Source organism: Panthera tigris, chromosome C1 (assembly GCF_018350195.1).
Source record: "Panthera tigris isolate Pti1 chromosome C1, P.tigris_Pti1_mat1.1, whole genome shotgun sequence".
NCBI lineage: Eukaryota > Metazoa > Chordata > Mammalia > Carnivora > Felidae > Panthera > Panthera tigris.
In genome coordinates this window covers 208,419,551-208,440,873 of record NC_056667.1, presented here as the reverse complement: position 1 = coordinate 208,440,873, position 21,323 = coordinate 208,419,551, and the positions used below count along the sequence as shown (strand labels likewise).

The window sequence follows — 21,323 nt, the reverse complement described above, 5'->3', positions numbered from 1 at the left end:
TCCTTGGGTATTGAAATTGGAGGGATAAACTCATAAGCCAATAGCTGTGTGATAAGCATTCTGAGCTGTGGAAACAGGATTAAAAAAAACCAAATCATCACCTGAAAACACAGCTGTATTTTCAATGCTTTTTGCCCACACTGAATCTAGACACTTGCTGATACTTAGAGACTCAGCCCCCTCGCTAAAGCATAATGACTTCAGGGGCCGGTATACCTTTGGTCCCGGTGATCCTGGCCTTGCACCTGCTGAGTAACCCGGCTCTCCCTTCTCTCCTTGGAGACCGTGAACACCTGGGAGGCCTGGCCTTCCAGTTAAACCTGGTAGTCCCAAAGCTCCCCTGTGTCCTTTAGGACCTGCAATTAGGAAAGAGGTCAGGGAAAATGAAACATTCTGCTTCTCACTTTTGTATAAACCACCTTTCTGGCTTTTTAGAATCACTGATACGTTGAGTAGTTATCATGGGTGATCTTTACACAATATGAATGTTTATTGCTCATCTGTGTTCTAATTGCACACAGTATGTTTGTCTAAAAGTAAATCTACTTTTACACCAACTTTCTACCAAATGGGAAACCCAAACAACAAACCATACAGAAAATCTAGAATAGAATTGGGCTTTCGGCTCACGGACAGGACCTTATACCTTACCTGGCACCCCCATGATCCCCATGCTTCCTGGCACGCCACGTGGTCCTGGTGCCCCGGGATTCCCAATGTTGCCTGGATCTCCTCTGGGGCCTGGAGAAGAAATAAATAGTCACATGTCCTGCACAGTTCCTGGACATAGTAGGTGTCAGTAAATATTTGTTGCTTGTATGAATAAATGAATTCTAAGCAGCCAGATCAGCTAGGTTATGTCCTTGTGTAGCTACCTTTCTGCCTTCAGATGAGGAGGGGACTGAGTACCCAGAAAACGTAAAATTAGAGAACTTTAGATTCTTGTCAGCAGGCCTGGAGTTCAAACATCAAAACCATTCTAGGACCAATGCCAGCAGAAAAGAGGGGGTTCCTGCCACCATATCGCAATAAATTTCCAAATGCAATACTGAAGTTTTACTGCCATGTAACATATTTTGTCCCTGATGTCATAGAGAATAGGGGGCTACTGTAATTGTTTAAAAATTTACTTTGCAAACTCAATAGCATGTTTAAAAAAAGAAAGGCAAATCCGGAAACCTCTAAATCATTACCTGATTTTCTTCTATGATATATGATACCGTGATAAATTATAGTTTATAATACATATCAGCAATGTCAAAATAACATTTTTGGTGCAAATATGGAACGTTGGGGGTGCCTGGGTGGCTCAGTCCATTGAGCATCTGACTCTTGATTTCGGCTCAGGTCATGTTCCCAGAGTTGTGGGATCGAGCCCTGCGTCGGTCTCCACACTGAGCATAAAGCCCGCTTGAGATTCTCTCTCTCTCTCTCTCTCTCTCTCTCTGTCCCTCCCTCTCTCTGCCCCTATCCCCCACTTGTACTCTCTCTCTCTTTCTTTCTCTCTTTCCCCCTGCCCCTCACCCCCACTTGTGCTCTCTCTCTCTCAAAACAAATGTTCAAAAATGGAACTCTGTGTAAGTTAATATTTTTTAGTTAATATAGGCTGACTATAAATAGCTTCATTCTGATTTAATTGTGAAGCAAATTTCTGCTGGAACACTATGGGAGCAAAATTCATATTCAACCCAGTAAGTCAAGAAATACATTTTTGTTATGTTCAGACGTAGGGAAACTTAACTCCTGATATTTCTATCAGAGAATCTGCTCTACCTGGTGGTCCTGGTGGTCCAGGTGGCCCTTGGAGTCCTTTTAAACCCGGTAACCCTGGAACACCACTGTTTCCTTTCTCACCCGGCTTCCCTGCAAATCCTAGTTAAAAACCATGGATTAAAAACACAGGTTAGAATTTTATCAGACTTAGTTCAATCCTGGTTAAAATTGATGAGACATTATTGTAATACATCCATATCATTTTTATTAAGAGCACAGGCAGATGTGGGCTCTTTTCAAAGAGGATTAAATGAGATAATATATGTAAAGTATTAGCATCGTGCTTGGCATGAGTTAGTTCTTCAGTGACACTAGCAATGATGATATTTACACTTCATTTTAAGAACGAGTGGCCTAAATATAGCTTCTTAAAAAAATTTTTTTTCTTTTAGTAATGACAGAGGACCATTTATTACATGATTCTTGTCCAGAGCATCCCTTTCTCAAATCCATTGATTACAATGTCCATTTATTAATTAGTACATGACAGACATCATTTTCTTTATTTATCTTATTTCATCTGCAGGCAATGTCAGTCTGTCGTTGAGCCTTTCTAGAATGGGTGTAGAGACAACCAAACTGAGCCTCTGTGAAGTCAACGGACTAATCTAGAGTCACAATCAATGAGTGATCATGCTGGGATCTGAACCCAGCTGTGCAATCTGCGATGCTTGTAAATTTCCCACAAAACTGTCCTACTTTCCATAACACATGGCTTTGATCGCTTTACTTTCTGGCTCAAAATGGTCCTTGAATCTGTGATACCTTTGATGCAGGGCAAATTACAAACTCCTTCCACGGTATCCGAAGCACTTTCTGACATGTCTGTGGCCCGGCTTTGTGCCCTTTCTCAAGATTCCCTTCCTTGGGCAGTTTTCCTGCCTATATCCTTATTCATTCACATAAGCGCTGAGTATCTAATTAATAGACAGGTGTTGTGCCAACAACAGGTGTTGTTCCCAAGTTTTTAGTGTTTAATTGGGGAGTCAGCCAGGTAAATACACAATTACCACCCAGTGTGATAAGTTCTGTAACAGAGCTGGGTACAATATGCTACAGGGAAGAATTTCTGTAAGGGGGGACTGTGTGTGTGTGTGTGTGTGTGTGTGTGTGTGTGTGTGTGTGTTAAAGACTGAAGAGGCGCCAGTTGGGTGGAAAAACCATGAAACAGGACAAGATGCCCAGGCAAGAAAATAGCACATACAAAGGAATGACGAGGAGCAGGGGGTTAGATTATTTTCTTTTGTAACATTTATTTTCTATCGATGTCATTTATTACAATCTAAAAATATATATTATTTAGCATGTTCCTGCTTTGGGCTTGCAGGGGGTTAGCAGGCCAAATCTGGTTTGGTGTGGTATGGCTGGAGGGCTAAAAATGGTTTTTTTACATTTTTACACTAAACTCTAAAAATGACTATGCAACAGGGACCATATCTGGGGCCAGAAGCCCTGAGATGTTTACTGCCTGGCCCTATACATAAACTGTCTACAGATCCATTGATGTCTCTTCCCCCCTTTCCCCCCACTGAACTGTAAGTTTCCTCATGACCAGGACACTACCTCTGCTTTGCTCACCTCTATGTCTTTAGGACATAATAAAATACCTAGTCAATAGGTCCTAAAAAATAATTGTTGAAAAATTATCTGTCATGTGGCTGGCGAGGTACGCAAAGGGCAAGTGATAAAGAAACTTTGTATGCCAATGTAAGATTACTTTTTACCATTCTTGGCAAAAAGGTGGTTTTGAGGCTTATGATTTAAAATTGACTAGGGGCAGTTTAAATACAGCAGACCCAAATGCAGAATTAACTTAGAAATAAAAAGTCATGGGCGCCTGGGTGGCTCAGTTGGTTAAGCGTCTGACTTTGGCTCGGGTCATGATCTCATGGTCCGTGAGTTTGAGCCCGGCATCAGGCTCTGTGCTGACAGCTCACAGCCTGGAGCCTGTTTCAGATTCTGTGTCTCCCTTCGTCTCTGCCCCTCTCCCACTCCCACTCTGTCTCTGTCTCTCTCAAAAATAAACATTAAAAAAGTTTTTAAAAAGAAGTGAAAAGTCACACATTAAGGAGACAACACGTAATTGTGCAAAGAACTCCAAGACCCAGTTCTAATCCAGGATTGGGCCACCAACTGGCTTTGTGACTGAGCAGCATGTTGAGTATCGGTTCTCACGGTCTTCATTTGTCAACTACAGGGATTTTCTTGGATCATTCTTAGTCTCAGAACCAGCTGTGATGTTCTGGTTCTACACAAAAGGAACGCTGTACCTTTGAGGCCTGGTTCTCCTTTGTCCCCCAGTAGGTGGGATATTCCAGAAGGCCCCTGGGGTCCTTTGTCTCCTTCTTCACCCTGGGCTCCTGGGTGCCCTTTCTCACCCTTTGCTCCTGGGATTCCAAAGTCACCTAAAAAACAGGAGTAACAATGTCAGTTCCTTACTTCTTGAACTTGTTTGTAAGGATTCGAAAGTTAACAGTGCTTACCATAAAACAAAACAAAACAAGACAGATAAACCAAAACAGGCAGTCATTTAAAAGCAGTGGCATAAGATTGCAAGGAGAAAATTCGACTCCATTCAAATGGAAAAAGGAATACAAAGAATAGCAAAATCGAATATGTGGTTCTCTCAGAATTATATTGCCCTCAAAGGGTAAAACATAATTTATTTTTCTGTTATGTAAGTGAACATTGTTCCTTCCTCCTGTTCTTGGGAAGATACTCCATCACTTACCCCTCTGTCCTGGGGTTCCTGGGTTTCCGGGAGGCCCCGGAGGACCAATGTGTCCCGGATAGCCCATCATGCCAATCGTTCCTTTTTCACCTGTGGAAACACGTTAACGCAAGACAGCTCAGATTGTGCAGAACGACAGAAGTGAAAAATTCCATAAAATAAAATGTTATACTTTTTTTTAATGTTATTTATTTTTGAGAGAGAGAGGCACAAGCAGGGGAGGGCCAGACAGAAAGGGGCACAGAGGGGTCCGGAGTGGGCTCCATGCTGACAACAGAGAGCCCTATTGGGGGCTCGAACTCACAAACCGTGAGATCATGACCTGAGACGAAGTCACATGCTAACTAACTGAGCCAACCACGTGCCCCTAAAATAAGTTATAATTCTAAAGAGAGTTGAAGAAATGATTTCTGTAAACAGAAAAAGAACCATATTTATCTAGGTGATTGACCAGTAAACATTCTTTATTAAATTAGGGTTGTGGAGGTCATGGGTAGCAAATCACATTTGCAGATGAAAGTAGAACATGGGGGGGCGCCTGGGTGGCTCAGTCGGTTGAGCGTCCGACTTCAGCTCAGGTCATGATCTCACACTCCGTGAGTTCGAGCCCTGCGTCGGGCTCTGTGCTGACAGCTCAGAGCCTGGAGCCCGCTTCAGATTCTGTGTTTCCCCCTCTCTCTGCCCCTCCCCTGCTCATGTTCGGTCTCTGTCTCAAAAATAAATAAAAACATTAAAAAAAAAAAGAAAGTAGAACATGGTGAAGAGATGGAGTGCTCCCTCCTCCCAAACCCCGTGTGGCTCTCTATTGTGTTCCCTTATTTTATTTTCCTCACAGCAGCTGTTGACTATTGAACCTAGTTTTTATTTTTTAGTTATTTATTTTTATTTTTATTTATTTTAGGGGGGAGAAAGAGAGAGAGAGAGAGAGAGAGAGAGAGAGAGAATCTTAATCAGGCTCCATGCTCAGCACAGAGCCCAATGTGGGACTCATTCCTATGATGCTGGGATCATGACCTGAGCTGAAATCAAGAGTCAGATGGTTAACTAACTGAGCCACCCGGGCACCCTGAATTTAGCTTTTAAATGGATTTGTTATTGTCTCTCTCATTGTCAGAGGTGGAATCTTGTCCACTGACATGTTTCTAGTGCTGGCATGTGGGAGAAGCTTAATAATATAAATGAAAGAATGATTTGTGGATTAAGTTGTTTTTCTGGGTTCTTCTCTGGAGGAATGAGATGAATGAGGTCCTTATGCTGTGACTATTAGAATATTCTTCCCAAACATACAAACTATAAAAACAGTGATGAAATAAAAAGAATGATAAGGGAATACTAGAAACAACTCTATGTCAGCAAATCAGGTAACTTGGGGGCATTCGCACAAATTCCTACTGAGGCACAGATTACTGAAACTGACTCAAGAAGAAATAGAAAATCTGAGTAGACCTATAACAAGGAATTGATTTGGTAATGTAAAAACTTCCCACAAAAGAAAGCCCAGACTCAGATGACTTCACTGGTGAATTCAACCAAACGTTTAAGGAATATCAATTCTTCACTAACTCTTCCAGAAAATACAAAAGGAGGGAATACTTTCCATCTTGTTCTAGGAGGCCAGTGTTATCCAAACACCAAAACCAGACAAAGATATCACAAGAAAAGAAAATGACTAATATCCATTATACATATAGATGCAAAAATTCTCAAGAAAATACTATCAAATGTATTTTAGCAGTGGCATATAGAAAGGATTGCACAGCCAAAGTTGTCATACTCTGGGTAATTGTGAAACGTGACCATCCCACCACCAACACTGACCCCTTACAAATAACTCAGTAGGAAACACTTATACTAACTCAAAGAGAAGTGTAGAGTCAAAAGCCTAGGTCTATGTCCAATTTTTACAGCCACCTTAAAAGGAAGAAGACAGAAGAATAAAAGCATAAATAATAAAATAAGCATAAAATAAAAGCATAAAAAAGGATACCTGGTGGTCCTAAAAATCCTGGATTTCCTGGATATCCTTTTTGACCAGGTGGTCCCACCTCACCTCGATGACCTGGCATCCCTGGTGGCCCGGGTTCTCCAGGAAAGCCTGACCTATCCAAGCCTGGAATACCTGGGTCTCCCTTTGGCCCCGTTTCACCTCTTCTGCCTAGGTATGAATGAATGAATGAATGAATGAATGAACAAATGAACGCACAACTGCTTTCCCCACCAACTCCAGAAATATTTTTTATGACTATAAATATTCATCTGATTGATTGGCTGATTTCATCCCCTTCTGTAAAATTTCTAAGATCACTTCTACCTTTAACATTCTGTTTCAGTGATTCATGCAGTAATAAAAGTGTAGAGTTTAGATCTATTTTCTAGTCCTGCAGACATATCCTGGGACTGCACTTTATGACTGTAGCTCAGTCTTTAACCTGCAGAATAATACATACAGAGCCACCCACGTGGAGGCGAGCCACCAGATACTTCTGGAAACAACAACAGCACTACGACAACCATTAATCTCTTAGCCCAACATTGGATTGTGAACATAAAAGCAGGATGATAGCTCATAGGCATTAGCTGAGCTCTAAACGATTTTTCTCAGTCCACAGATCTGATTGAGAAGAGCCAACAAAATAGAATAAGTTTCACACAATCTGGGCCATCTAGCCTGCATAATTTAGATTTATTTCATAAGCTTATTTTATGTTGCTTGGGAAGCAATTAACTACATATCAAAATTTACCACTTTATATACTAATGAAGGTAATGATAAAGCTTTTTTCTGAGAGTTTATATGCACATAAATATACATGTAAATATACATATATAAGTATATATCCTCAATATGTATATATACTCAGTCATGTGTACAAGGCACAAACCAATTTTACTGTACTAACCCGAAGTCTCTTACTCTATAGATGGTACTCACTGCAACAAATCCACGACAAGGTTTAGATGGCTAAAATAACATTCCCCGCTGAACAGTGGTCAGCACTTGCTGCTGGACAGTTCCCATGTTAAGCAGCAAAGCGCAGAGCTGGAGTCTCAAGTCACCTATCTGCCTAATGACTAGTTTCAAGGCCCTCCTCTTACCTTGTTGACCTTCCAATCCATTTAATCCTGGAAGTCCTTGGGCTCCCCTGGGACCCTCCATGCACCTTCCTGGGGGTCCTTTTTCTCCAGGTGGTCCAGCCTTCCCTGGATCCCCTACAAAACGGTCCCAGAATATATTCAGATGCCAAAACCCAAGGTCCTAGTACAATCATTCTCTTGTAACTTTTCCCCCCAAATTGAACCTATATTTAATACAGTGGATATGCCTTTTTACAGAGGAAACTCACTATAAAGGACAGAAGGAAGGAAGGAGGAAGGAAAGAAAAAAATAAAGGTAGGGCAGTGATGTTGAATGGAAAAATAATTAGGACCTGCAGATTCTGTCTGTTGAACTAGAAGTTTGAGAAGAACTCTTCATCCTAGCGCACTTTTAATTTGCTGCCTTTTAGCAGAGATCGCAGTGGAGAAAAATAATCACACGCGCCACTGTACCTTGTGGTCCATCAAGCCCTCTGGTTCCTGGAATTCCAGGGAGACCTGGATGTCCAGGGAGTCCAATTTCTCCATTTTTCCCAGAATTGCCTCTTTCTCCCGGAAAACCTGGCGTTCCTGGTTCTCCAGGCAAGGCTAGTCCCGGCTCTCCCTGTTCCACAGAAGTCATGTTAGTTTTACTATATAATGCTTCCAAATCCTTCTTGACTACCAACTGGTCTTTAGCGCTATTAAATGGAAAATAATCTGTTCTGGGGCGCCTGGCTGGCTCAGTCAGTTGAGCGTCCAACTTCAGCTCAGGTTATGATCTCACGGTTCGTGAGTTCGAGCCTCACATTGGGCTGTCCGTGCAGAGCCTCCTTTGGATCCTCTGTCCCCCCTCTCTCTGCCCCTCCCCCACTCATGTGCATGCACGCTCTCTCTCTTTCTCAAAATAAATAAATAAACATTAAAAAAAGAAAAAAAATCCATTCTGCACAGTCACCACCATGCTATCAACTTTCCTATTTCAACTCTAGTTGCTGAGTTTTCTATTCAATTATGCTTAAGTATTCTTGAGGCTATATAACTCTTTTAGAAGGGTGAAATTGTCTGGAAACAGTCTAGATGTCTCTCCTTTTGATTGCTTTTCTCCTAGTTATCCACACTTCCTCTTACAGTCCTTCCATTTTAAATACTCTGAATGCTTCTGAAGATTAAGGAAGAAATAGAGAGGCAAACTTATCTTCTAACCCCTTCTATTTTCCTTTCTAAAAGGGAGGGATGGTTCAGAAGAACATTAAAAAGTATTTAATTCCTTTACCATCTACAAATATATAGATAATTTCTACACCCAGAGCATCCTACCTGGCTGATTGTAATTGCCCACCTCCCTCATCATTCCCCCCTGCCCCCCAACACCATCAGTCTGAGTTTTAATTCTTGAAGAACCTTGGCTCCAGGGAGACCTGGTTCTCCAGGTGACCCAGGCTTTCCCATTTCTCCTGGACAACCTGGTGATCCTTTTGCTCCTGGAAAACCTTGGTCTCCTACAGAGAAAAAATAATAAAGGTTGTAGGATTAGGCTTAGGAAAAGATTCTGAGCAGTGTCTCTGTTTTATCTGATTTTATCTGATGTTTTTATGGGGCAAGTTGCTAGAAATGTTTTTATGAAAGTTTGAATGATGAAAAAGCCAACTGCTGGGGGGCCCCGGGTGGCTCAGTCTGTTACTTGATTTTGGCTTGGGTCATGATCTCACAGTTCATGAATTCAAGCCCTGCATCGGGCTTTGTGCTGACACTGTGGAGCCTGCTTGGGATATTCTCTCTCTCTACTTTTCCTCTGCCCCTCCCCCACTCACACTGTCTCGAAATAAATAAATAAACTTAAAAAAGAAAATGAAAAAGTCAACTGCTAAATTAGCAGTTAAAAAAATTCTGTTTCAAATCAGATCCTCAATTTAAAAAATGACTTTCTCCATTTTGTTGTTTAGGATGGCTACAATTTTGATTTGGCAGTTCTTTAAACCACTGATGCTGGTTGTCAATTTGGCAGACTTTATCTTTTCAAGTTGTATTTTACATAAAGCGTACAGCCAAATGAATTTTTGCAGGTGTAGATATCCTTGAAGCATGACCCAGATCAAGATAGAAAGGCTTTCCAGCGCCCTGGGTAGCCTGTCTCAACATGGGTGGTTCAAGAGAATTACTTCCTAATGCCATGAATGTAATGAATTAACTTTTTTCTTATATATTTATAATAGGAGAACTGAGGAAGGAGTCACACAGATCATTTTCTCTGTTCTGTGGTTCAGAAGAGGAAACCCTGGTGGGGCAAGGCTGCGGTCAGAGAGTTCTTTTGTGCCCCTAATATGACCAATTTTTAATTCGTCATTAGTTCACGCATTATTAGGTTCAATTTTGAACTTTGAATCTGTACTTTAAAGGATTTTCTTAGGCTATTTCTTGTCCCCATGGTTGAGTCTCCTTCCAGAGGGTAAATCCATGGGGTTACAAGCTAGGATGCAATTTCTCAATGCAGGGTCCAAAAAGAACTAGGCAAAATATGGGCCAGGCTGCGTTACTTCAAAGATCATTGGGAAGACATCCAAGAAATTGGAGTCTAGGACATCCTTGAAACTATTACATCTTCCATTTCAAATATTCCTAAACTGAGATCAATATTTCCACATTTGGGCAGAACTAATGCACTCCAGACACTGACGACATCTCAAAGAGAACAAGAACCAAAAATGGATTCTATGTTGACACTTTAAATAATATTGAAACAAACATAAAGTGATTATAAAATCTGAAAATCTATGCCACAACCCAGGGACCATGAGAGCTCATACGCCATCCTGGGCAAAACTCTGATGTATTTATTAGGTGACTGTCTTCTCTGTATCTGGATTTCTTTGGGGTGTTTTCCCTTTGATGGGAAACAGCATTTGTTCCCAAAGGAAGATAATTTCTGTAGTTTATATGGGAGTGTATAGGACAACCAGTTACTTGTGATTTAATAGTTCTTTTTTTTAATTATAAAAGAAATGTATAAAGTGAAAACATGCATAAATGTAAAGAAAGTACGTTTATTAAGAAGGAAAAAAAATCCTCACAGTTCCACACTTGACAAGAATCACTTTTACCATTTTTGTAAATTGCTTTCCAGATGTTTTCTACATATTTTAAAACTTTTAATTGAAATGAGATGTATAAATCTGTATGAATTCTGCCTCTCTGCCTAACATCATAGTAAGACTTTTTTTTCTCATTTAAGATGGATGAAAAACATTATTTTAAATACCACTTTATGGATCTTTTCCATGTTATTCATGATATGTATTTATATTTTCTTTTTTTTAAGTTTATTTATTTTGAGAGAAAGAGGGAGCGTGCAGGGCAGAGAGACAGACAGAGAGAGGGAAGGAGAGACAGACAATCCCAAGCAGACGCTGCACCGTCAGCACAGAGCTGGACACGGGGCTCAAACTCACAAACCGTGAGATCAATACCTGAGCTGAAATCAAGAGTCGGAGGCTGAAATCAAGAGTCGGAGGCTGAAATCAAGAGTCGGAGGCTTAACTGACTGAGCAACCCAGACACCCTTGCATTTATATTTTCCAAACATCCACAATGATCCCTATGTTTTAAAATTTATAAACCTACCCTTAGGTCCTGGGGGCCCAGGGAAGCCAATTCCTGGAATCCCTGGTTCACCATCGGGCCCAGGAAGACCCGGATAACGACATTTTCCTATGGATCCAGGGATACCTTAAAAACACACACACACCCACATAAGGTACTTCCCTTCATCTTGCCTTGAGACAAAAAGTCTAAGTTTCTGTGTCATCCTAGGCCTTTCTGGAAATTAAGAAATAATTTTAATATAACCCCAACTGTACGCTCTTCCTCTCCATTCTTATCCAGTGTAGCTCCATTAGGAGCTACAGATAATGTTTAAGATAGAGCTTAATTCCTAAAAAGAAATATTCTAACTATCTTGGACTACATACGTCTCCCTCCATGCATGCAAAATTAAGTTTTAGATCAAATTGGCAAAGCAGTTACATTTTCAAATGAAGAAGCAATGGGGACTATCCTGATTAGCCACTGGCAAACGTCACTTATTCCCCCACCAAAAACCCATGAAGACTGTTCTGCTCTTGGGTTCCTTTTAAGTAATTATATCAAGTCCTTTTTTTTTTTTTTTTTAAATCAGAAGTACCAATGGGGAATAATTTGGCTAATCTCAAAGAACAACAACAAGTCCCCTGCCTGTTGGCTTGTTATCTGACCAGACTCCGGCCTCTGCATTCTTTTAGAGCCAATAAATATATTTTTTCCTTACCAAAGGGACAATATTTTTCTAGAACAATCAGGATGCCATTTGATGTCGTGCACCAGACGTGACAAAGGGGATACTCACCAGGCGGACCTTGGGGGCCAGCACGGCCAGGGAGCCCTGGAGGTCCTGGGGGCCCTGGGACTGGTGTCGCAACACTGAATTCTCCCTTAGGACCTTAAGAAAGTTTGTGATCATAAGACTGGTGTGCATTTTGAAGCTTTTTTTTTGGTTCAGGGGGAGCAAATGTAATTATAAGGGGTTTATAAACATATCCCAAGGAATATAAAAAATAGTTTCTGCTTCCATAGGCTTTAAAACTGGCTTAAAGACGACCAACCCATTGAAACTTTCTTATTCAAGTGATGAATATTTATAAGCATTTACTATTGTCTAAGCTTCAATTATAGCTCAACTCAATGCCGGTCTATTGAAAGGGAAGCTATTCTAAAAAAAAAAATCAATGATATGGAATTCAGTGTAAATGTTAGTGAATATTTATTTGGTAGGTTCTTTATTTATTGGGTGACTAGTTTTCACAGGAAGAAAGTATGGCATGCTGAACAAAAGATCAAGTGTGGCTTGGGCACATATTTTAACCTCTGTGGTAATTTCTTCATGTGTCATTGGGGAAATAATGCCTACCCAGTCCATAAAAATTCGAGATAATGTGGCTATGCTGGCCAACATTAAAAACATGTTAGTGATTTGAATTATCCGTATATTTATGGAAAAAATAAGTTTATAGTAGTTTGATGGGAAAAACTTCATGATAATGTATTTTACGACAATGGAGTCCTTCACCAGAAATTCACATGTAGAAAGAACAGAAGATTTGAAGATGGATTAGAAGAGAGATCAGGAAAACTTTTTCTGTAAAGAGCCAGATAGTAAATAATCTGGGCTTTGTGGTCCAAATGGTCTCTATACCATAACTCAACACTGCCATTGCAGCATGAGAACAGCCAGGAACAATATGGATATGAATGAGGGTGGCTACGTGCTAGGAAAACATTATTTATGGACACTGAAACTTGAATTTCATATAATTTTCATGTACCACAAAGTATTATTCAAAAGATTTTTTCCCTAATCATTTGAAAATATAAAAACCACTTTTAGCTTGTGGATCATACATAAATATGCGGTAGGCTGGATTTAGACTATGGGCTGCCATGGTTTGCCAATCCCTGGATTAGAATAGCAGCCTCAAAAGTAAGGTGCAGAAGAAAAACACATATATATATACACATATACATATGTATATACATATATACATACATATATATGTGTATATATATACATATATATATATATATAGTCACAAAAAAAGCTTTACGCACATGTGTGGACAGAAATGCATGCATACAATGTAAAAAATATACAGAAATGCTTGGGGAGAGGCACTTACATATTTTTTTACTGATAAGGGATACTATAAAACAATTTGGAGGCCATTAGTTTATTGAGTCTCACCCTTTAAAGTGATATTAGAAGTAAGAAATGACATGGTGGCATTATTTGTTGAAAACCATCAGCAATGTGCAATTCTTATCTTCCGCCATGTTCTCTGCCACGGATAAACATTGGGGATCAGATCCCTCCTGAATCCACAAACTATGTTCAGTACACGTGGATCCCAAAAGTTACTGAGGCTTTAGGACTATTGTCAGAAAACTATTCTTCATTTATCTTAGATATTTTGAAGTTTTATTTGTAAACCGTCTATTGGATTATGGGTCAAAAGAATAAATTTGCAACAACATTAGTGGACCCTTGAGACTCAGAAGGGGCTTCTCAGGATCAATTTCATAGATTTCCTCCCCCCCCCTTTGTTTATCATAACTGATTGCCACTCATTCCATCTATTTCTGTTTAGCATATGGAGATAGACTATCTTAGGAAATTTCAACTGAACTTCTCAGTAACAGAGAAAATACATTTTCTCTGACATATCCTACATATTCTTTCTGAGTGTCTATGAGTTGACATATTCTACTTATTAGAAGTAAGTTTCTATACATCATTTTAGTCTTGAGGGAGCTTTACTTGCTCTAGGAACCATAGACCCACTCCATAGGAAAACAGGACTGGAAAGAAAACTAACCAACCGGCTTCTCCAGGTGGTCCGGGGGCTCCAGGAATTCCTTGGGTACCCTTTGGACCAGGCTCTCCCTGCGGTCCATAGTCTGGTGGTCCAGGTGGTCCTGCAGGTCCCGGGGGCCCAGGGGTGCCGGGATCCCCTGGAGGACCCTGGTCCCCCTTCTCACCAGTCAGGGCCTGTGACAACAGGAATACGTTTGGATGGTGCTTCATTCCAGTATCTCCTTCCACGGGTTAATCTTACCATGAATACGAGTACCAGATAAGCAGCCAATGAGAAAACTTTGAATCAAAAAGCAGGTATTTGAAGGGAATTGTTACTAAAATGAGACCGCTCTATGGTTTCTGCTGTTCTGTGCTCTTTGGATTTCAGCAACATTTCATTCACTCGAAGTCTCTGGAGACACACACTTGTGTCTTCTGGTGGGATGTCATACGTAGAACAGCCCCTGACTCTGTTCAAATCAGTCAACAGTTCAAATAGCTTTAGAGCGAACATTCGTGTGAATAGCATATTTCTCAACTAAAACCAGCACAGCAAACTTTTATTTGTTTCTTACCGGGTGTTTTCATTACAAAGGAGATTCAGGTCCAGATAGACTGTATTCATTTTTTTCCTTATAAAATATCTTTTGCTAGATTATGTCTTAAGATTTAATGGTAATGGTGAAAGCTATATGAGAGGTATGTTTTATACCAACTGTGAAAATACTGACTTTCCATGATTATATAGCTTAAATTGAATAAAATAATATAATTGTAAAAAAAATATCTTTTTGTAACTGCATAGGGCCATAACTCTGGAGATGATTTGCGTATTTTAAACAAGTTAAATATGACATAATAATTGAGTTCTTCTTCCATCCCAATATGGCCTCAAATAATAGATTTGACTGGATTTTTCATTGTTCAGGATCATGGGGTGACTCGGTGGTTTTGTGTTTTTTTGTTTGTTTGTTCGTTTTTCCTTCTTCCATAATGACAGGGCATAAGACTCAACACATTACCTCCTTGAGGTTTTTCTTACATTACTTTTACTAGAACTTAATAAAGAATTAGCAAGACGCAAATGGAAACATCATGTGAACTGTACTAGTGCTAAACCAAAAGAATTCTAGACTCTCTCCCTCTATAAGCATCACTACCACCCGGGGTGGGGGGACAGCCTGGCTGTTTCCCAGAGTCTGAGAAACACTGGCCCTGCCAGCTGCTCTGAGCCCAAAAGTATTTTGTAGTCAAAAAGGTATAACGAAGATTATAGGCCACATCTAGATCTTGGGGAGCCACACTTTATTCTGATATTAATGGGTCTGTAAACAAATGTTTAAATTTATTTGCCAAGTTTTCCTGTCCGAGGTGGGACTCTTTTAATTGAATAACACCGATGAACTCTGGGAGACACTGGTATTTCCTGGGGCAGACTGGGAAGCATGGCTGGCAAACTTCTCCCAGATATACTGGGGGAGGTGCTCAGCCTCTGCCCCCTGACATCTTCAAATAGATCCCCGTAGGAATCTCTCAAGTGCACATGTGAGACATTCTATCCCTATCCCATGAAAAGAGAGAACTTACCTAAGCTTAACTATTTTAAAGGACAAAACATCTGATCTGTTTGTTTGACTAACCTCCTCCTAAAATTGTGCTTTATGCATTTATTTTTACTTCAAAGAATGAATATTGCCTTCAAGATATTGATCAAAACGTTCCCTTATTTATCATTTTCTAAACTTGTCTATAACTCATTGGGCATAAGTGTGGAATTGTAACTTGCGTAGGAGACAAGGTCATTATCGATGTAGAATTTTATTTGGGCTAAAAGCACCACTGAGTGCTACCTATGTGTGAAAATACTACACACATGTGTTGGGGTTAGTACTGCTCATTTGAAGATGCCTCATTGTGCGGTTAGAGGGACGCACTGTGCTGAATGGCCAAGGATTTTATGAATGGAAAGTACCCAATGTGGTAACTTCAGAGCATATCAGTTGTAGGGAGGGTAATTCGAAAAAAGTTACTAGATACCAACCGGTTCCCCTTTAGGTCCTGGTGATCCTTTTACCCCGGGGGTTCCAGGAATTCCATCCAAGCCTCTTCTTCCAGGATGCCCTCTGAGCCCAGGGTCCCCTGGGGCACCCACTTGTCCATCAGGTTGAGGTGCTTCCCCTTTTTCTCCTTTAAGTCCTGGATCCCCCTGAACACCCGGGAACCCCTAGGGCGGTACAGAAACGAGTCTGCATTGCAATTGGGTACAGCTGTTCTTGTGCCAATCTTAAAAAAAAAGTCAACCAGAATTTTTCAAGTGTAATGAACATGCATATTTTTCAGACACTTTCTTTAGCCTACAAGTATAACTTCAAGCTTTTTTCCCTCTCTATTTGCTTTAAAAACTGGAATTCAGTTAGCACAATTCAACGCAACACACACAATAATATTGGTCAATATGACACAGATATCATCATAACTTAGATTCTGTTAGAATATTGGAAATTTTAGCATGCATCTATGGATAATTTGATTGAAATATATATATCTCTGTATAACTCTCTGACTCACCGTGATAGTCAAAACTTTAATTTCTAATAGTTTATCGAGGTATAATTTACATATCATAAGATATATCTTTATACGAATACAGTTCCATGACTTTTAGTACATTTGTACATTTATGCTACGATCGCCAAAATCCAGTGTTAAAACATTTCCGGTACTCCCTCGGATTCCTTCAGATCCATTTGCAGTCATGCCCTGTCCCAACCGCAGCCCAGGCAACCAGAGATCTGCTTCTAGTTCTGATCCGTTTTAAATGATTCAAAGTTCATTAATTCATTCACTTATTCACACATCATGCATTTATTCATTTAATCAAGTCTCTATGAAATGCTCTAATATTAAGTACTCTTTGCCAGGCACCAAACTGATAACCTATGTGTGGTGCTACTGTACTTTCAGAACGTGCTGTTATCCAAATTGAAACAAAAGCTCCCAAACCATGAAATCTTACTGGATATCCGGGAAGACCCGCACTTCCTGGGGACCCTGGGCTTCCTTTAGTGCCAGCTGGCCCTTGTCCGCCTGCAAAGCAGTGAATTATTAAATATTTGTTGAATACCAACTCTGAGTAGCCCAGGTAATGCAGGTGTTGCAGGAAATAGGCTGCTTTCTTCTGAGGAAAGAAAGACAATTTCTATCTCAAAACACAGAGGGAGAGGATGAGAGTAAATAACTGGCATAAGAGATGATGTAAAAAAAAGCATTTAAAAAATGCTTGCCTCCCTAAAATTCTTCTCTTTATAATTTTAAGGAGATAGGTTTATTTTTTGATCAAAAAAGCAATGTATGCTCCTTGTGAAAAACAGATTCAGAAAGAAGAGAATAAAAATCACCTATAGATCCACCACCAGAGGACAATATTTGCTAAAATTTTGATGTATGGCACTCTTAAATTTTATATCCATAATTTTATATCCATGAATGTGTACATGGCATTTGGGAATCTATACATATGTCAATAAATACAGATTTATAGCTTCGCTTTAAATGGCCGCAGAGTAGCCTAATGTGTGGATTAACCAACATTTATTCAGCCAGCTGCTATTTTAGAATTTGGATCATTTTTCAACTTTTCAACATTGTAGTAAACAATGTTATGGTAAATATCTCTAGATAGTGCTTCCGATTTTTCTAATAATTTAAATAAATGTCTAAAAGCGTAAGCACAAGACAAAATGGACACAAACTTTTCTGAGGCTCTGGGCATCCGTTGCCAAATTGCATTTTGCTGTACAATTTTACGCTTCCTATATGTATGTAAGTGTATCCGTTAAGGATATACCGTAAAGACCCTTTAGAGGGTCTTTTGGGTGGATCTCAAGCCAATGTATTAATAAATGTTTTGCAAGATTCGAGTCAGGGTATGTTTTTTGATAGTAATCCAGATGCTTTCACTGTTTATGTATCTTCTTTGAGCTGCACCTGTAGTATGTCAAATGTAGAAAAATCAAGGAAAATACAACACAGCTACTGGGTCAGCAGCAGCGAGCTGCCCACCCACATTCTACCCTTGGGTCACTCAAGGGGAATGTAGAAAAATAATCATTGCTTTCCTTCCATTCTTTGCCTCCCTGTCTCCCTTGCTCCTTCCCTTTCTGTCAGCTTTTGTTTTAATAGAACATTTCACCCAGAGTCTTAGGCACCGAATAGGAACGGCATGAGGGACAGAGGGCCCGTTATGCCCACCCTTCACCCCCTCTTTGCCTCCCCCGCTTCTCCCTTCTCAAGCCTGTCTCAGAGAGTCAGGGGGCAGAGATGGCAAAGTAACGAAGGCATTTATAAAGGAACAGGAATGATGTGAGCGTGGCAAAGGACCCTGGCTGAATGCGTGTCCTCTCTCAGCTGGCCACAGTGCCATTAGCGTTTCTTCTGTGGACGGTGACCCCACTTCCCGAAGCCCCTGTGCCGATGCAAATGTCTACCCAATGGTGGTAACATACAAATATTCCCTGATCGATGTTGCCAGGTAGACCTTTGGATTCACTTGCTTCAAAGGGAAGCCTCTGGCACAGCGATTGAAGGATGCCAGCGAAGAGAGCAGGAGCATGGCTCAGGAGGAGAGTGGATTTCAGTCCAGGCTTTGCCACTTATGAGCTATGCCACCTTATGCCTCAGCTTCCTCATCTGTCAAATGGGGTCAATGACAGCACCTACCTGTAGGACTGAGGTGAGGAATAGGCATGGAGGTCCATACGACACCTAGCAGACCAAGGTGGTCATGGCAAAACCAGGACTGCACCGTGTGACGGAGGCCCTGAGTAGCCAGGGGAGAGGTACCAGCGGCGGAGGAACCCAACTAATGAGTAGAGACTTTCTCTACCTCGAGATTTTTGTCCACGGCCAGTTCTGTGACCGAGAAAGGGGAGGTGGGACAGCAGAGACAGTGGACAGTCTGAAGCAACCCTGTGGGGTGGGGAGTCCTGGTCTGGCATGGACGTCCAGAAGAGAAGCGACACAGGCTCTGTTTGGCTCGCAGAATATTGGCCTAGCGGATGGTTTTTTTTTTCAAAAATGGAGTTAGCAAATTTTGAAAAAAAAAAAATGAGATTTCAGCTAAAAACCCGAGTTTATTTCTTCTCATGAAAAATTGGAAGATTTATCAACACGGGCCTAAAGTGCTGCCAGTAACAACAGACCGGAGCTGGTACACGATGGCCCCCTCCAATTGCCTTCCAGTTTACCACAGTCCTCTCCACTCCCTACTGTGCCCCACTGGGGTGCTTTTTGTTATTGCATTTGTATCCTTTTTTTAAGTTTATTTATTTATTTTGAGAGAGAGTGTGAGCGGGGTGGGGCAGAGAGACAGGGAGAGAATCCCAAGCAGGTTCTGCGATGTCATCGTGGAGCCCGATGTAGGGATCGATCTCAAGAACCATGAGATCAAGACCTGGGCCAAAATCAAGAGCCAGACCCTCAACCGACTGAGCCACCCAGGCGCCCTTGTACTTGTGTCCTGAATGAAACAGTGCCTATGCCCATGACTCTACCAAAAGCGGGGATTTAAAAAACAAACAAACAAAAAAACCCCAAACAGACTGAAGAGAATTGTGTCTTTTAAGAAAAAAAAGAGAGAGAGAGAGAGAGAGCTTATTTCTTTATGGAAGAAAAAAGTGGTGTGTGTTTGGTATGGCTGCCTCACTCCTCCAAGTTACCTGCTGGATCCCTGTAGGAACCCCAGCCTAGAATTCCTGGGGAATACCATGGTTTGCTAGAATTCGGCAACTAAAACGGAAAAGGGGAAAAGGCCAGTTTCTGTGTTAGTTCGGCTTACTTTATGTTAACTGAGTATACGTTTGAAAATCTCCAAATTCAGGGAAACCCCATCACTGACATTCAGAAGTCTGACACCTTTTTTTTTTAACCACCCAGGGAGCTGACCCTTTTGTACCTGGGATTCCTTTCATGCCGTCTAACCCCGGCAATCCTGGAAGGCCCGGAGGCCCTGGGACACAAGGGCACTGGATGCACAGGAGGCCTGGTTCCCCTGCAATGATAGCAGCTTGTTACTCATAAACCCACATCTAGTCCTCAGAAAGGACAGATACTTCCTAACCACACAATCATTTATTACATTAAGATTTGTGTGTGTGTGTGTGTGTGTTTGTGTGTAGTGAAAATCACCTAGGACACTGTGCATTTTTTTATGTTGTTGATTTTTATTTTATTATATATATATATTTAAGTTTATTTATTTTTGAGGGTGGGGAGAGGCAGAGAGAAGAGAGAGAGAGAATCCCAAGCAGGCTCCTTGCTGCCAGCATGGTGCCCGACTTGGAGGCTTGATCTCACAAAGCATGAGATGATGACAGAGCCGAAACTAAGAGTTGGGTGCTTAACCAAATGAGCCACCCAAGGGCCCCAGACATTGTACGTATTAATAAAAAGCCATTCATCTATTAGAACTGCTTACTTTATCCATCTGACCTTCTTAATGTTCTCAGAGGAAATCCTGAGTCAAGCATAAAACATCCTGTATTACAGCCACCTCTCTCCTTCAGTGCAGGATAATACTCATATTCCAGGAACATCCAACAATTTATTGCACGGGTGCTAAATAAATGATTGATTTATAGATAAATGAAAACTTTGAGGTAATTCTTCTGGAAAAGAGGCGAGCCTTGACTGTCTGCAGTTTGGGATCATTATTGTTTTGGTGGGGGAGGAATCAAATGGGGACAGTAATGATGATGAGCATGGCTTACTTGAATAGAACAACCATTGATTGAACCAACCTTTGGGCCCATCGACTCCTGGGATTCCTGGAAACCCTATAGGGCCTGGAAGTCCACTATCTCCAGGTGGACCTTTGCGAAAAATGATGTCACCTGCAAAAAGACAACACCAGAACTTGATTTTTATCTCTTTATGTGTTTTTGTTCAATTAGCACGTTTCTGCACTATGCATTATTTTATACACACTCCCCCATACTTGTTTTAGAAGCCGAGTCTTTTGAAGGTTCGTCTACACTGAAGACTGAAGCATGTTGACCAGCTTTTCCTTTCTCATTACACATGTGATTTTTTTAAGTTTATTTATTTTGAGAGAGAGAGAGAGAGCGTGTGTGTGTGTGTGTGTGTGTGTGTGTGTGTGTAGGGGAGGGGCAGAGAGAGAGAGGGAGAGAGAGAGAATCCCAATGCTCAGTATGGGGTGGGACACAGGGCTTGATCTCACAACTGTGAGATCATTACCTGAGCTGGATGCTTAAGACTGAGCTACCCAGGGGCCCACACAAGTGATATTTTTTAATACTGGTGTAGTGATTCTTTGAAAGCTCGTTATATGGTTCTCATCAT

General features: G+C 40.9%; 1 protein-coding gene across 1 annotated transcript in view; it reads right to left on the bottom strand.

The window, feature by feature from the left end:
- The window catches only part of COL4A3 (collagen type IV alpha 3 chain), a 132,537-nt gene that overhangs the window by 19,072 nt on the left and 92,142 nt on the right, over nt 1-21,323 (bottom strand). The window contains exons 22-37 of the mRNA XM_042995517.1: nt 20,762-20,854; nt 19,918-20,013; nt 16,981-17,051; nt 16,006-16,188; nt 13,988-14,156; nt 11,961-12,053; nt 11,201-11,305; nt 8,984-9,081; nt 8,054-8,204; nt 7,601-7,714; nt 6,492-6,659; nt 4,505-4,594; nt 4,044-4,178; nt 1,774-1,872; nt 652-741; nt 217-356 (exon numbers count right to left, since the gene is read on the bottom strand). Coding sequence (XP_042851451.1) covers nt 217-356; nt 652-741; nt 1,774-1,872; nt 4,044-4,178; nt 4,505-4,594; nt 6,492-6,659; nt 7,601-7,714; nt 8,054-8,204; nt 8,984-9,081; nt 11,201-11,305; nt 11,961-12,053; nt 13,988-14,156; nt 16,006-16,188; nt 16,981-17,051; nt 19,918-20,013; nt 20,762-20,854 — 1,895 coding nt within the window. The remainder of the gene's footprint in view (nt 1-216; nt 357-651; nt 742-1,773; nt 1,873-4,043; nt 4,179-4,504; nt 4,595-6,491; nt 6,660-7,600; nt 7,715-8,053; nt 8,205-8,983; nt 9,082-11,200; nt 11,306-11,960; nt 12,054-13,987; nt 14,157-16,005; nt 16,189-16,980; nt 17,052-19,917; nt 20,014-20,761; nt 20,855-21,323) is intronic.